The sequence below is a fragment of the Camelus ferus genome, chromosome 5, assembly GCF_009834535.1.
Source record: "Camelus ferus isolate YT-003-E chromosome 5, BCGSAC_Cfer_1.0, whole genome shotgun sequence".
Classification (NCBI taxonomy): Eukaryota; Metazoa; Chordata; class Mammalia; order Artiodactyla; family Camelidae; genus Camelus; species Camelus ferus.
In genome coordinates, this window is record NC_045700.1 from 2,820,253 (window position 1) to 2,837,084 (window position 16,832).

Sequence of the window (16,832 nt, forward strand, 5' to 3'; positions counted from 1 at the left end):
TACAATTTAGCAGAATATTAAAGAAACCACTGGGAACATTTTGAATTTTCTTTTAGCTTTTTACTCTGCATGCATCTATCAACCAATCAATTAATGTTTTATATACCTTTGTTTGTAGTGTGCAGACCAATTTGCGTTTTGCCCTTTGGTTTTTAAACCAAACACGCCTGAAGTTGTTCAGCCACTTTTTAGAAAGAAAATAATAGAATTAAGTGGTAAGAAGGAAAAGAGAGGTGACTGCTGGGAAGTGGCTGGGGGGCTGGTTTAAGCACAGAGAAGGGAGGGGCCCGTCTGATGATGCACATGGACCACGCAGGCAAGGAGGCAGCCCACTCCCCCCACACCTGCCCGAATCAGTCACCCCTACGCTTGTCCTTCCTGGTTCTGTTGCAGGCAGCAACCTGAATGATGGCCTGTGGCACTCAGTTAGCATCATTGCCAGGAGGAACCGCATCACTCTCACTCTGGATAACGATGCCACCTCACCGGCTCAGGACACCACCCGGATGCAGATTTATTCTGGAAACCACTACTACTTTGGAGGTAAACTTCTCCAGCTTTTGAGGTTGACAATAAGGGAGGGAGGGAGGGAGGATGCGTGGACAATGATTTCACTGGGACGATTCTTTCTTTGTCAAATAGACTCTCCTCCCAGCGCACACACACCACACACACCACACACACCGCACACACACACACACAGACCTACCCTCACAGCCCCAAAATAATGAGAAGCAAACTTTCTCACAGCTGCACAAATATAAATTATCTAGGTCAGTGCTGAGGGAAAAAAATAACTCTAGCTATAAGAGCCGGTGTTACATAACACGCCCAAAGGAGATTTCTGTAGCCGTGCCAAACTCTGCGATCACATTCCAAAGAGGAAACTCAGCTGAAAACTTGGAGAATGGGTGCCAACAGTCAGCAGTACCTGCGAGAGAAAAAAAAAAAAAATCCAGGTAGGAAGACCCAACCAGCATCCTCCACTTTCTCGGTCGTAGCTCTGCAGGTTTGCTTTCTTAATCCCCTGTGCTGGCGTTCCCCACGTCCCTGGAGGCCGTGCCCGTGCAGTGGGGCAGCTAAGACTGGGGAGGACCCAGAAGGCCCATGAACTTGTCAGTCCACAGAGAGCAGGCAGTACAGATCCTACCCCTACAAAGACCCAAGGGCAAGCTGGTACGGATGGAAATATAGGATTAGGGCGTTTGCTTCATTTTTTACAATTGTGTGTCTATTTTTATTTAGTTTTTTAAAGGCTGTTTTTCACTAAAAATATTAATATCTGATGACTTAGTTGTTTGCATTATAGAAGCAATCTCTAAAGGGTAATTACTCTCAGTAGCTGTCTGACCTTGAACAAGACACTCAAGGTCCCTGAAGGTCCTTATCAGGGATGTGGGGAAACAAAGCAAAGTTGCTGGGAGAGGTCAGTGTGATCAGGGTTTCAATGTATAGTGTGGTGCTTTCTATCTGAGAATGCACAGACTGGCTTCAACTGTTGTAAATATGGAGCATCAGCTGGGCCCGTTCCACCGTGGCCCATCCTTTTTCCATTAGGAAACAGAAGAGAGGTGTCCTGTAAAATTACAAAGTGCAGTCTCTTAAATAGAATTTGCAAATCACTTCTCTCCTACCCACACCATGCAGTTAAGCTTTGAAATACAAAAGGGACTTTGCACCAATGCGGGAGGAAAGCCACGTGGAGCTATACCTTTGTGGTTTGATTTTATGGCCTCAGGATGAGCCTCTGTCCTTCACTTCAAATCTTCTCAGTGGGTGCCTGGATATCCAGTTCCTTGCCAAAGGGAACACTTCCATTCTCTGTAAATGTTTTCTGTGTCTTACATCATTTAAGTCACACAGTAACTTTACGAGGTGGGGGCCATCGGTCCTATCTTACAGATAGTAAGACTGGTGTTTGCAGAGATGAAATAATTGGTGTGAGTAGTAGAACCAGGATTCGCCCCCCAAATCTGTGTCCTCCATGTTGGCAAAAGGGATATAACCACTGTAGAAGAAAGGTCCTGGAGACCCCAAAATATAGAGCTCGCAGACTGCTTAATTTAGCATCACACGCAATGTTTCATCCGCAGAGAGAGAGAAGCAATCTTCTGTTTATTTCTGGGGAAAATGACGTTGAATTAATAATGTTACTTAATCATCTGAAGTGCCTCAAAGCCAGAGTGGCTCCCCTGCCCCCGTTTGAAGAAGGGTTTTTGGAGGTGGGTTTTCAGGGGCTCCAGGCAGAGGAGGGAAGATTTATCTGTGGCTTGAAGAGTGTTTAAACCAATGCCCCACACGTAGACTGTAAACTTAAGGAAGGTGAAAAATGAGTTTGAGTAATAATAGTCAACTTACATAAATTTCCTCTCCAGCCTCAATTAGAAGATGCAGCATCTCTTCATTTTATAGTGTTACTGTGAGCTGTTAGCCAGCTGCTGGGCTCCATCCCGGCACTCACTGTCTATTAGAGATGGTGGAAATAATTTCCAGTTATTTACGGGTTATTGCCATGTTTTCAAGCTTGCATTCCCATATGCTCTGAACCTATTAAAACCACCGGGATGGAGTTTATAAAGATCACAAGCACCTAGACACGCCTTGCTCTCCACCTGCCTTAATGAGAGGTAGGTGTGCCCTGGTTGCAAGGGATGCTAAATCGGCCTAATGTATATTTTTAAAAGAACACCCTTTAAAAGGGTATGGTGTTAACCTTTCATGTATGTGATTACAGCCCTGTAACTCTGTACGTTTAAACCCTGAGTTCCTCTGTCATCTGGATTTGCTTTGCCATTGCTTCAAAATTCCAGTTATGTTCCTAGGTGTCCCTTTCTCGGGAACGAAGCCTGTTCATGCTGACAATTAACCAGACAATCACTCCGCCACCATTCTTACTCAAAGCATAATTTTCTTTGAAAGTGTAATTCAGAATCAAGTTGTGCATTCAGAAATGTGTTTCCAGGGGGAGGGGATAGCTCAAAGAGCTAGAGCGCGTGCTTAGCATGCGTGAGGTCCTAGGTTCAATCCCCGGTGCCTCCTCTAAAAATAAATAAGTAAACCTAATTACTGCCTCCCCCACCAAAAAAAAAAATCGCTTAAAAAGAATTTTAAAAAGGTATTTCCAGACAGAACGGAAATTCCCAAGTTATAACATGTTGCCTCCTTGGAACGAGTGAAGTACACCACGCAGAAAATTGGCAAATTGCTTACAAATAGGGAAAAAGAAATAAGTTGGAGACAAATGGAATATTCTTGATATTTCCTTGAATACATTGTGTTTTCTGTTCTATAGAGTGATGGAGTATGCCCCACTGTGTACCGGTGTTGTCCCCTCTCTGAGAAGGCTAGGATTTACAAAATGTGTGCACTGCTGTGAATGCAAAAAACACCCAAATAATTAGACCTCAAGGTCTTCCATCAGTAGGTCGCTGAAGCAATGACTGATCATTTCAGGATTCTTCTTCGTGTTTTTCTCTGTCCCGCAGGGTGCCCTGACAATCTCACCGATTCCCAATGTTTAAACCCCATTAAGGCTTTCCAAGGCTGCATGAGGCTCATCTTTATCGATAACCAACCCAAGGACCTCATTCCAGTTCAGCAAGGTTCCCTGGGGAATTTTAGTGATTTACACATTGATCTGTGTAGCATCAAAGACAGGTAATTATTGTCTCTTCTCCTCTGTTCTCCCTGCCCCCCACCCCCATTCTCACTGTTTTCAATATGAGTTTCTTTAACCAGAATTCGAATCCACTGACATCAGCCACAGGAGACATAATTGAGTCGCCTAATGGAAAAATCTCTCTAAAAGGATTTCAGGCCCAGAGAAAAATGGTTTAAATTAGTTGAGTCTCTCTTCATGTTGACTCGCGGTAAATGGGATATGCAAATTAAATCAAAATACAAATTTGTGGAAGGATTAAACTTTTATGCGTAAACAACATTTGATTACTTTGAAGTTAAGAGGAAGGCAGCAAGGGGGGAGGAGTTAGTTCTCTCCGCTTCATTCCTTACTGCAGTGAGGGGCTTCCTTAATGGATGGATGGATGGATGCCGGGCCCCCTGGGAGGGACTCCTTTAACAGAGGTTTTGGCTGAGCTCATAGCACACGGTGACCCCGGGGGGATCATCTTTGCTGTCACCACCCCTAAGTCACTGTGTCTCTGGGTGGGGGAGACCAGGCCCTGGACAGCCAGCCAACACTTTCATTCTGCATCCTACAAATCTAGCCCGAGGTCACTTTCTCTATTCGCTTCTCCTGGGCGCTGGCTCCTCTTAATATTTGCAATTTCTAGATTCAAAGCAATTTAAAGAGGATGGATTCTGAATTTTCAGCAAGGTTTATCTCGTCCCCTGTGTTTGTTCTCTAGCACCTGACTTCTTTCACTCTTCAAATTCCACTTACCTTGGTCAAAACACCATGTGTTGAGTGGGTGAAGACAACGTGTTAAGTGCTTGTCTGTGTGTTGGTGATGTCAAGTCTCTGCTCCTGTTTCGTCAGGGAACAAATTAGCCATCACCATCACATGCTGCAAATGACCAGGAAGTGCACCCCTGTTTGTGGGACCTGTGACAGCTGCAACTTAGTGTGGCCTTGGGGACGTGAAGTCAGGAAGGTTTTCAGGAAGTGATGTTGAGCTGAATCTTAAAGGACAGGCAGACTTGGCTGAGGAGTGGGGGTGTCGGTGGAGAAACAGGTGGCTGGGTGTGGATGGGATATAGCTTGCATTTCATCAACTCAAGAAACTTCCTTTTCATTTAAAAATCTCTAATATTGGGGTTCATTTTACCATGGATGGTGTAGAATAGTTTAATTGGCCGTATTTCTTTTTCTTAGGAGCCTATAAAATAATGGCATGTGTTACTATGAGCGGTGTCTTCGATTCGGTAAAATGTACCTCAGTGGGGATGGTAGGGTCATGGTGGTTGAGCGCATGATGAGAGTATGGCTAGGCAGGTGGGTTGGTACCAATTATGAGGACTTCCGTCTGCTGCAGAATTTAGCATCACGCTCTAGGAGGCATCAGGAAGGAAGGTAGTCAGGTTTGTGTAGGGAAACGAGTGCTCAGGAAAAGTGACAAGCACGGATTTGGCAAAGAAACCAGCCTGGAGGTAGAGAGGTGACTGCCCCAGTCCAGGAGGGCCATGATGAGAAGTGACAGGTGCTTCTGAGCATCCCAGGAATCACCTGTGCAGACCACCATCTCTCCTGTGTGGAATGCTGGGTACCATTTGGTGGAACATTATATCCATGTTTCTCTATTAATACCACCACACCTGGGATCTTCAGCAAATCACACAGACTTCCAGACTCTTCTGCTCCATTTCTGTTTCTGTTTGACCAGCTGGAAAAGTGGGTAATAAACTGTACGCTTCATTAGAATGTGCTAGTTTAGAGACCTCGGAATAAAAGATACTGCATGGAATGGCTGTCATCCTCTAGGCTTTATTAATGACGTGGGGGAAGCATCTGACTTCACCAGCCTGGACGGCCTTTTGCAAAGTGTACATCAATTCAGGGAACATGTATCAATAGGGATCTCTTATGCGAACTTAATTTCTAATCGAGGAAGTGCTCATTATTTCTGATTACTTGGAAGCCACTGCCATCGACACTGCATCATTACTTTTGTGTAATTGTAGTCTGTATAATTGCATTACATACAACTGTGTTTTGGTTAATTATATAATCGGGGATTGTGTTTAGTTTAGTGGGGAAATGGGACATTTTTCTTGATTTACCAGACAGTGTCTCTAACATAAGGAAACTGGTAAAAAAAAAAAAAAAAAAAAAGCTGTGCTTAATTATTTCTTGAACTTATATGTAACATTTGGTGGAGAGGGAGGCAGGGGTTAGAAAAGCAGGTGGCTTCTGAGTTTTGTATGTTATTTTGAATGTGTTCATCAATGCGAATGTGATTTAAGGGCATGTGCAAAGTTTTGCCTTCAAGGAGCTGACCATTTGGAGTGGGGATGGGGTGCGGTGGGCCACGGTGGGGTAGGAACAGTCTGACTGTGATTTCATCTACATTTGCTCCTGTCTGGAAAGTTCAGATTCTGATCTGGCCTGACTGCCTCTCCTCCCCTAGACCGCACCCTCCTCTTGGGTTATAGAGAGCCAGGCATCATTCCCTGACCATCCCACCACGCCCTCTCCTCCCTCAGAGGGAGTGGACCTGTCTGCGCAGAGGAAACCAGTCCTTTCAGGATATTGCATTTTTTTTTAAACTTTTTTGGTGTGGAAGAAAGTAATTAGGTTCATTTATGTATTTATTTTTAGAGGAGGTACTGGGGATTGAACTCAGGACCTTGTGCATGCTAAGCATGCGCTCTACCGCTTGAGCTACACCCTCCCCTCCAGTCCTTTCAGTGTCCTTTCTTTGCTGGCCCCAATGGGCCTCTTCCGCTGTGGGAAGACCTCATTGAAAACTGAGGTGGTATTCACAGAAGAGGCACACAGCTGTCAAAAATCTCGAGTTCCCTCCAGGGGCGTCCTTCAAGCAGGTTCCCTTTGAGATGACACAAGTTCACTCATCAACCTGGAGACAAGTCTTGTGTCACAGCTGGGAGGGTTCCTTCTCAGGGACTAAAGGATTTAAACTAACAGTATGCATCTCAAGGATGAGCAAATTGCTGAATCTTCTGGCCTCAGGAAGGAAAGGAGGTGGAATAGCTGGGCTGGTCCACAGCTCTGGCAGCAGAGACAGTTCTGGCTTTAGGAGGCTTTGTCAAGGGACCTGCCCAGTGACTGACGATCCAAGGACAGGCTGGGAGAAGGAGGTAGTGCGCTCTTGTGGGAGTCACAGCTGGGACCCAACAGACCCCAGGCACTTTCAGTAGTCTTTCGAAACCTCTAGTATATGATGTGCAGCCGTGATCCCTCCTTTGCCGGCTCATCTCCAGTCCCTTGTTCTCAAGCCCAAAGCACTGTTCTTCATGAGCTGCAACCCCTTAGGCTTGAAATATGGGAGACATGATGTTCTAAACTACCATGGAGCAAAATCACACCTAGGTTATTCAACCTCAGAGACAGACATTGAGTGAATGACCGAGGCAGTCTTACGCACATACTTGAGTAGAAGAAGATGTGGAGAGAGAGGGCTGTCGAAGGCATGGGAGAATGAGATGATTCATAGCCCTGTTTTTGGAAGAGGGGATAAACTAAGATCAAGGGATTATGTCCACTTTTCCATGGTCACAGGGTTGAAGTTGCTGTCCAGGGTTAGACACTGCCAGGGTTCTCTCCCTTGTGTTGCAGGAAATGGAGGGAGCGAGAGATGGTCACATCCCAGGTCTTGGGTGAGGTCCTGGGACAGGCCTCCAAGTGAGGGTCCTTGGGTTCTCACAGAAAAGAGTTCCAAGAACGAGCCATGGTAGTGTACAAGTAGGTTTATTTAGAGAGATACACACTCCACAGGCAGAATGCATCCATCTCAGAAGACAAGAGCAGCCCCAGGGGTGTGGGGGTGGTTGGGGTTTATGGGCGGGGCAATTTCATATGGTAACAAGTGAGAGGATTATTCCAACCATTTGGGGGAAGGGGTTGGGATTTCCAGGAACTGGGCCACGATCCACTTTTTGGCCTTTTATGGTCAGCCTCAGAACTGTCATGGTGCCTGTGGGTGTGTCATTTAGCAGCTGATATATATTACAGGGAGCGTGTAATTAGTCTTAAGGTCCACTGGAAGTCAAACCCTGCACCATCTTGGGCCTAGTTGGTTTTATCCGGTTTTTGTCCTAGCCTTGAGGGCTGTATCATTCTGTTAGCAGTGTGCCAGGCCCCCTTCCCTCCTGTCTCCCTTCCACTATCTACTCGAAAGGATCTGAGCTGGATATGTCAGTCATTGTGTATCTGTGGCTCTAAATGTGTAACCACATCTTCTGCCCAACAATAAAGGAGTGTCTCAGGATGTGTCATATATTAAATTCTTTGTAAACCTTAAGTGCCTAATGAGATTCCATTTAAAGGGGAGGCATTCAAAATGGTACGTGATGTCAGGCTAGGTCTGAGTGAAGTAAGGATGTCCTGGTCCTTGTGGTCCAGGTCAAGAAGTGTCTCATCCAAGGACTTTTGCTGAAGAATCTCACCTGTAGGTTTTGGGAGCCATATGCAGTCTTGCAGGGATCCAAGTCCAGGGCAGAAGAAAGACATCATCAAATGCTGTCTAAGAGTTCAAGTAGGAGACAGGATCCAAGGTGTGAAGCCAAATTTAGAGGAGCAAACAGCGATGCTGATGGGTCACTTAAGGGGAGGTAGAAGTCACCACTGGAGAAATTCAGGGAGCCCAGTGCAGGTGGCAGCGGGTTTGAGAGATGTTAGAACATGATTCATTCCCAATCTTCTGTTTATCAGCTTGAGTATTATTTAACCTTTCTGTCTGTGTTTTCTCTTTTGCAAAACCATGATAATAAAACCTATCTTTTCATTGAGAGTTGAATGACAGACTGTAAGGAGTCAGGTGCTCAGCTGCACGCCCAGTAAACAGTAGATGCTCAGTAAGTGTTTGCCATGTGCGTTTCTAGAGCCAAAGGTTTGCGACTCTCTAGGTTCCTTGGGGAGGGGAGGGTCCCAGATTTCCCTCTGATGATTCCGCAGCTGCTGCCACGACTCAGTGACCCCTGCTAGTTTCTGGTGTGGATCCCCATAAATGTCCCTCACTTGTACCCTCAAATCAGTCTGCTCGATGACTTTCCTTGGGCTTCGATTCCCTCTGGGGCACCAACCACCACCTATTACGAACATGCTTACCAGTTTGGGTGCCAAGGTTGTGGTCTTTGGATTCTCCTAAAGCACTGATTCTCTAGGCCTGGATGTGGTAAAGGAACCATGTGATGTTCCTGGGGCACAGAATTTAAGGTGGTCCTTACTTCCAGGTTCATTCATGTGCAGACCTTGAATTTACATGAATCTAGGAATGAATGTCCCTTTACATTTTGCAGGCAAACCCCAGTATGTTTGCCTCAAAAGTCACCAGGAAGGCTGGTCAAAACCCAAATCAGCTAGAATTTTTGATTTTACCGTGGTGGGCCGGATCATTTGCATGTCTCACAAATCCCAGGGTGCTGCTGGGTGCTGCTGGGACCGGACTTTGAGAACCACTGCCCTAAAACTTCTAGCCCTGGAGGCAGTGGGATTGAAGGGTTCTGGACCAAAGTGGCACAGGTGTCGGGGAGGAATGGCCCCCAGGCAGCTGTCCTCCTGATCAGGATTCTCAGAGGGTCTCTAAAAAGTTCCAGCAACTCTGTCTCAGTGTCTCTCTCCAAAGGGCTGTTGAAGTCAGCCCAAGGGGATACTGTTGGGGGCAGCTGAATTCCACCTCCCTCCAGTTTCCTTGGTCTTTCTCACTTACCTCTTCTCTTTCTTCCCCGTACAAACGATGCCTCTGTGAATGGAAACGAAAACAGTCAGAAGCGCTCAGAGGTGCCTGAGCGAAGGGCTATGTTGGTTGGAAGGGAGTGTGGGTCTTAGAGTCGCTGGGGCTGCCAAAAAAACTAACTTTTCTTTTTTTTTTGGTCACTTTGAGGACGGTCATTTTACCTGCTGGTCCTTCAGAAAGTCAGAGCTTAGTTTGCCCTTCTAGGTAAGGCTCGCACCTTGTGGGTGGTGTTGGTACCATTATCGTTAGAGTGACTCCACTCGCCAAAAAATGTGGCCACAAACCTTCACAAAGATTGAGAGAGATGGATTTCCCTTGGCCTCCTGGGGCCTGGCAAAGCTTTGCCTGGTTGCGTGTCCCGCTTCCTGCATCCCTTCCTCATAGAGGGAGGGCAGCGGGGAAGGTCCTTGGAGCTCTTTTAGCTCCGAGAGCTTTGTGCAGTGTGCGCAGCAAAGACAGGTACAGAAGTGGGCCTTCTCCCCCTGGGGTCTTTGTTGTTGCATCCTATTAACACTTCCTAAATTAAGCAGATTTGCTTGTTCCAATGAGTGAATCACATGTGGGAAACTGCTCTACATTTCTTGGGGCAAAAATCAGTTATGAAATACAGCTTCTCACTCCATAAGTGACTTCCCTTTTCCCCCAACACACATTCTTTTAAGAAAAGTATCTGCTAAACTCTCTGGTCAAGTTCCTTACCTTCTTGCTGCAGAGTTGGGAGTGTTGTAAACACGGAGCATGGGGAGGCATAATGTGGGAGGACCTCCCACCAACAGACTTGGGCTAAAAACCCACCCTGTTGTGTGGGAGTTTGTTCAAAACAGTAGGCGATATAAAAAGATGGCATTGCAGGGTAATGCCTATGTTTTAGTTTCTCTCTAAAAATGAAAGCTTTTCCAGTGGGTGTCAGAAAAGCCACGGGAAGGGCACAGCCCACACAATCTGAGTTTCCAACTCTGAAGTGTGAAATGTTACAATATGGCATTCTCCCTTCACTCGTGGGAGGGGCCGGAATCGGAACAAGAGCACTTCTGCTGTTTTTATTTACCATTTCTGGTCTCTTTCATAGCAGAAAGGGAAAGTTCTGTTTTATATAACAGTTACTGTGCAAACATTCTATAAATATGATTGAATTTCATTATCTTCGGAGTTCTGCAGGATCTCCTCCAAAGTTCTTGTCCAAGAGTGGATGCTAGACCCACAATGAGAGCATCACCTGGCAACGTGTTACGACTGTGTATTCCCAGGTCCCAGCTTGTGCTTTCTGGGCCAGTGCAATCTGAGTTTTCACGAGTCCTCCCGGTGATTCTGAGGCACAGTCAGATTTAAGAGTCTTTAAGAAATAGACCTCCAGTGCTTGTGGAGATCCAGTAAGCTGCCCAAGATCATATTCTTAAGTAGTTGGTGGAGCCAGGAATTAAATCGAGAAATGCTGAATCCTCAGTCTATTACCAAGTCCAAATTCATTTTACTCACCTCATGATAGGCCAATAAATTGGGAGACCAGGTGTTGGGGCAAGGAACAACAACTTTATTTCAAAAGCAAGCAGACGGAGAAGATGGGGGACTCATGTCCTGGAGAACCACCTTCCCCAAGACAAATTCAGGCTCCTTTTACACTAAAAAGGGGAGGGGGTGTGGTTGGTTGTTGTAAACTTCTTGATGTCTGAATCCTTTGTTCTTGGCAGCTGTCCACATGTGTCACATTATGATGTCCCTGTAAACCTCCAACAAAACAAACGTTACTCTCTGTTCTGCAACTTTTTATCTGTATGTGAATGCAAAAGTGTTACACCCTTAAAAGTCAGAGCCTTGAAAATGGGCTGTCCTGTCTATTTCAGGCTCTAGGCAACATTGTTTGACAAAAGGTGTAGAACCAGCAAGACTGAGCACAGGAGACAGAGCACAGGGTTAGAGCTACAGGAACAGATCCAATATGGAGTCAGATTGGTTCTTCCCTAGCACAAATCCAGATAGATAGGAAGGGTCTAGTGCCTACAGGCCAGAGAAAGAGAAAAGATGGGCTTTGGGAACCAGAGCTGGTCAGTCAAGGGAGTGTCGCTGAGGAAATGAGATTTCAAGAGGGACTGGAAGTGTGGGCTGGGTTTAGGGCGGTGGAGCAGGGGTGTTCCAGGCAGAAGGGTGCACTTAAGGCTGGGACTGTGAGTGAATGAGGTGCTGGACGTCTGTCCCCCTGGATGGGAAAGGCTACTTTGGCACTGGTGCGTGCAAGAGAACTTAAAGTCAAAGCCATCAGGGACGTGGCAGCACACAAAACAGTTGAAAATCTGAGTAGCAGATCACATTAACAGTTAATTCTTAAATAATGCCTACTGTATGCCAGGACACCTTGTAAATGTGTGTGTGCATGTGTGTGTATGTGTTTGTGTGTGTGTGTGTGGTGTATGTATGACAGTCACACTGTGAAGTCGGTAAGATTATTAACTCCATTCTACAGAATGAGATTGAGGCACAGTGGCACTCAGTAACTTGTCCAAAGTCACACAGCAAATATGTGGCAGAGCCTGGCTACCAACCAAGGAGTCTGGTTGAAGAGATGAGGCCTGTCCTCGCCTTGTGCCACGCCTACCTTCACAGCGAGGCGGCATCTACATTCTTCAGCAAGCTTGCAAAGTTGAAAACGATGTGTTTTCGTCTCTTGTTTACATCACAAGGCAGGTTACATTAGCCCAGGAAGAGGAGGGAGATTGGCTGCGATGGGTGGACCACCGCGAGGGCCTGGTTTATCAGCCACACAGCTCCTTGCCACAGGCTTGAGACAAACACGCTGGGAAAGAGGGCTCCACCCTTCTCTTCTTTCTTTCTTTGGGCTGTTGGAGGAATAGAGGGGCTGACACGGAGGGACTGTTTTAAGGAGTTAGATTTTGAGATTTTGAGATTTTGGTAAGGCCCCTGCACCCGGAGCCACACAGGAAAAGTACCGATTTATTTGTCTGCTTCGTAAACTGGGCTTCTCCCCACCTCACACCTCCCACCTCCCACCTCACCCCTCTCTGAATGTCAGCGGGGAGGAGGGGCTTTGGAGGAATACGAAGCTTGGATTCGATTTGAATAGGTGACCCTGAAGGAGTGCACCTGTGTTCTGTTACCGAACTCCTGTCTCTCATCACTTGTTCTCACAAGAAAAGAGGATCCTTGTCTTGATGAAACGGAATGTCCCCACCTGTGCCTGAGGAAAGAGGCTGGGGTGCCTTTGATGCGTGGACAACCGTGCTGACAAAGAACAGGGCAGTGCTTCATGCTGTCCCGTCAGAAGATGGTCAGAATCTTTCCCTGCCAACGGGTGATCTGAAATATCAAGGCTGAAATGCAAAGCCAGAGCGAGGACCTGGGAGGATTCCCATGGGTGCTTTGGAAGATGCGGGCTTCATCCTGCGAGTCTATCTCTGAGGCTGAGGGGAGACGTGTGCTCAGAGAGCAGTAAGACAGTGTCTCTCAGAACCAGTCGGTGTTGGGAGCATCACTCCCAAGAAACACTGCCCACAAATTTCAGATTCAGATCTCAGAAAGCTAAGGAGGACATTCGGTCTGGATCGGAATGTGAAAAAAAAAGGTGATTTTTAGGTTCTCCAATTACTTCTGTGAGGCGGTGCTGAAATCACTTCTAAATTAATACAAAGAAGAAAGAGATTCTTCCTTACTGCTCCCTTCCCACAATCATGACCTTAATAAGCTTCATCCAACACCCAGATAAAGACCTTCTTCCATCCATTTTCCCCATTCTCCAAAGTGCGCCCTTCCACACGGCTAATGTCACACCCAGGCCTTCCTCGTCCACACTGATGTCCACTCACTGGGCTCCTGGGGAGAAGCCTTTAACACTGTTTTTCTCTAGTCCCAAAGCATCCATCGGTGGCTCATTGTAAGTACCATTTATAGACACAGTTGGAAGTGGAAAAGGAGCTTCACATGTTTTCAGTTGGGGAAAAAAGCAGGTCTGACCTGTGATGGAATGTCCTCACCCATGTCTGCAGTGAAACCTAAATTTAAAATTAGCCCTATGTTATTTTTATCTTGAATTAAGATAGCTCGTAGGAAGTTCATAGAGCAAGAATCTGGCCTCCTGGGTTTCCCCGGGACACAGACTTCTGAGTGCTGAACTAGAGCCTCCTGCTACTCTTCCAACGCACGGGCAGAGTGATAATACACCATTCACTGTACCTCTCCCAGTGCCCCAAGGGAACGTTGCCCTCTCTGCTTGGCAGGTGAGGAAACCGACTTGAACATATATTTAATAATTTACGTTCAAACAAAATCAGATTCAGGTTTTCAAGGTGGTGAACCCCCTTCTGTTTACATTTTAGCCACCTTTTTTTCCTATATACATTTTTTTTTAAATTGAAGTACAGTCAGTTACAATGTGTCAATTTCTGGTGCACAGCAAATGTCCCAGTCATGCATACACATACATGTATTTGTTTTCACATTCTTTTTCATTATTGGTTAGTACATATTATTAATTACAGTTCCCTGGGCTATACAGTATACACTTGGTTTTTTTAATCTATTTTATGTATTGTAGTTAATATTTGCAAATCTCGAACTCCCAATTTATCACTTCCCACCTCTTTTCCCCTGGTAACCTTGAGTTTGTTTTCTATGTCTGTGAGTCTCTTTCTGTTTTGTAGTTTAGTTCATAGCGTCTTTTTCTTTTTTTTTTTTTTTTAAGATTCCATATATGAGTGATATCATATGGTATTTTTATTCCTCTTTCTGTTAGCCTCATTTTGGTCTTAACCACCTCATTTCTTTGTTCCCTCAGTTGTCAGATGGGGACAGTGTGTCCATTCCATCACTGTAGGTTGTTATACAAGAGTGAGGTGATGTTTTTCCTGCCTCTCTCTTGAAGTTAGGCAAGGATTGACCAAGAGCAAGAAGATGAAAGTTCTTAAATTTAAAAGAGAGACAGGAATGAATGGGGCTTTGTGTATCATGGGAAGGCAGACTTGCAGAAAGCCTGTATCTAGGCAGAAAAGGATGACACCTTTCTGAATAATTTACCTACATACACAACCTATATTTTTGTTGGGCAAGTGATTAATGTTTTCACTTGGTTCAAGTTACAGATTTGAAATCTTCCCTGTAGGTTTTGCTTCATCTTAAAAAGATTGCTTCAACAAGATTTACCGGGCCAGCTGCAGGGCCTGCCTCTCTCAACACTGGGATAGTCTGTGGACCAAACGAGAGAGGTCTCAACACTTGGAAAACACCAAAGGAAACAAACAGACCCAAAGTTAATAGTTACACAAGAGAACTTTAATGCGTCAAACCTTATAGGCTGAGCTCTTGAGATGCCTCAAGAATACCATTAATTTTATTATGACAAGATGTTACCCACACCTTATACCTGCTCACTACATGCTGAAAAACATAGTTTTCATCGTCATATTTAGGCAGGGAGCTATCCCAAACCTCTGGCTGGCGATTCTGATCTCAGCATCCGGCCTGTTTGTGTTGTCTGCCTAAATCGCTGTTTGCTGGGAAGGGATTCGGAGGTTGAGAAGTGCAAAATTCTGGTGTCTTTAATGGGAAGGGACTTTCTAACTGGGATTTTAGTTTATGTATTAAAATTGTGTTTATTTATTTATTCATTTACTTATTTTTAATTGAAGTACAGTCAGTTACAGTTTGTCAATTTCTGGTGCACAGCACAGTGTCCCAGTCATACCTGTGCATACATATATTTGTTTTCATATTTTTTCATTAGAGGTTATTACAAGATATTGAACATAGTTCCCTGTGCTCTAGAGTAGAAACTTTTTTAAAATCTATATTTATATATAGTGGCTAATATCTGTAAATCTCAAACTCCCAGATTTATCCCTTCCCACCCCTTTTCCCCAGTAACCATAAGATTGCCTAATTGGGGTTTTAGCTGAACACAAATTCCCTACATTTTATCAAAACATGTGGATATGCTAGGAGTTCCTCTGTCTGCTGTTAATAACATCCCTTGACTGCCCCCACCCCGCACACAGACCTGACTGCCCCGGCTAAAGGCTGACCTGCTAACTCATCCCTAGTATCGTACCAAGTACACCGACACTTAGCACAATCAGGAAAAAAGGCCACGTCTGCCCCCCTAGATAAACACCGGTGTAAAGGAGGGGATGAGATTTCAGCAGGCAATTCTGGAAAGCCTGAGAATCTGAAAGTGACAGGGGGAATGTGCATTTCAAAGGCCATTCCAGTTACCTCGCTTACTCACATTAATGTGCAGCTCTGGAGTTTACGTGCCGAGTCGCACACACTGGCGGGGGCGGAGAACATGGGGTCAGCAGGGACCTGGGCAAATAGTGAGGAGAGTAATACAAATTACTGTTGTTTTCCGTGATATGAAATAATCCTTCAATGTCCCAGACGTCTGAGAGGTAGAGGCAAGCCAAGCACTGATGAAGAGCAAGGCAAATCCTCGTAGTTCTAGAAGCTGGTTATCCCACGGTGGACATCCGTCTAGTCCATGCACTGTCCAGTCAGATGGGGACCCATACAAAGGGGCCCCCCTAAATGACTGCATTACAATTTCTGTTTACGACTGCTTCATTCTCCACATCACGGTGAAATCGTAACACAACTTCTCTTGGTAGAATTCTCTAAAGTGTAGAGCCACATTTTAGATAGGGTGATTAAATTGCTGATCCCTTAGTACAATTTGCCACAGAACTCTCTCCCACTTCCCAACACACATGTATTGTTCCAGCTCTAGTTACTGAGAAATTCAGATTCTGTGCATGCATTTCGCGTGCCCTCCAGTGTATGATGGGACTGGAGGCACTAAACACAAGGGTCCAAATCTCCCAGCCTGTCTTTTGAGATGTCCCATTGTTACCAAAACGCACGACCAGCTGCTCAACATTCAAAAGCCAATAGAGGCAAGCGTTGGCGAAAGGAGAGGTTGCTTTATTCCAAAGGCCAGCAACTGCGGTGGGTGGGGGGAGGGTAGACTCCTGTTCAAAGGCCAGCTGCCCCCGTACGCCCCCATTGATAATCATTGAGCAAGAGCTTTTAAAGGGGAGTCTCGGGGGGCACAGGCGGAGGGAGGGGGCTCATGCAGAACAGCACAGTCATGCTGAAGTTAGCAGGGGTCCAATCAGTGTCATCTTGACTACTTCAAGTACACTTCATCTTCAATTCCAGGGTCGGTTTGTTCCCATTTCCTGGAGGCCAGTGCTGGGAACTGTGGCAGCTTCTGTCACAGCTGCAGTCTGGTCACCACGTGGCTAACTTCCTCCACCTGGTGGGGGTCTCAGTCTCTACAGGACAGCTCAGAGGACATGGCTCAGGGTACGATCTGGAGCCCCTGGGAGGAGCTAAACGTCCTTGACTTACTTAATGATTAAACTACATTATTTTGTTTTGCATGACTGTTTCCCTTTCTTTCTGTATTTTCTTATTTTTCTGGACTAAATTTTTCCTACAGACAAGAGGCAGGCAGAG

The 16,832-nt window shown here is 45.6% G+C and overlaps 1 protein-coding gene across 1 annotated transcript in view; it reads left to right on the forward strand.

The window, feature by feature from the left end:
• Window positions 1-16,832, forward strand: part of CNTNAP5 (contactin associated protein family member 5) — a 735,160-nt gene that overhangs the window by 413,395 nt on the left and 304,933 nt on the right. The window contains 2 exon segments of the mRNA XM_032479187.1: window positions 394-543; window positions 3,486-3,657. Coding sequence (XP_032335078.1) covers window positions 394-543; window positions 3,486-3,657 — 322 coding nt within the window.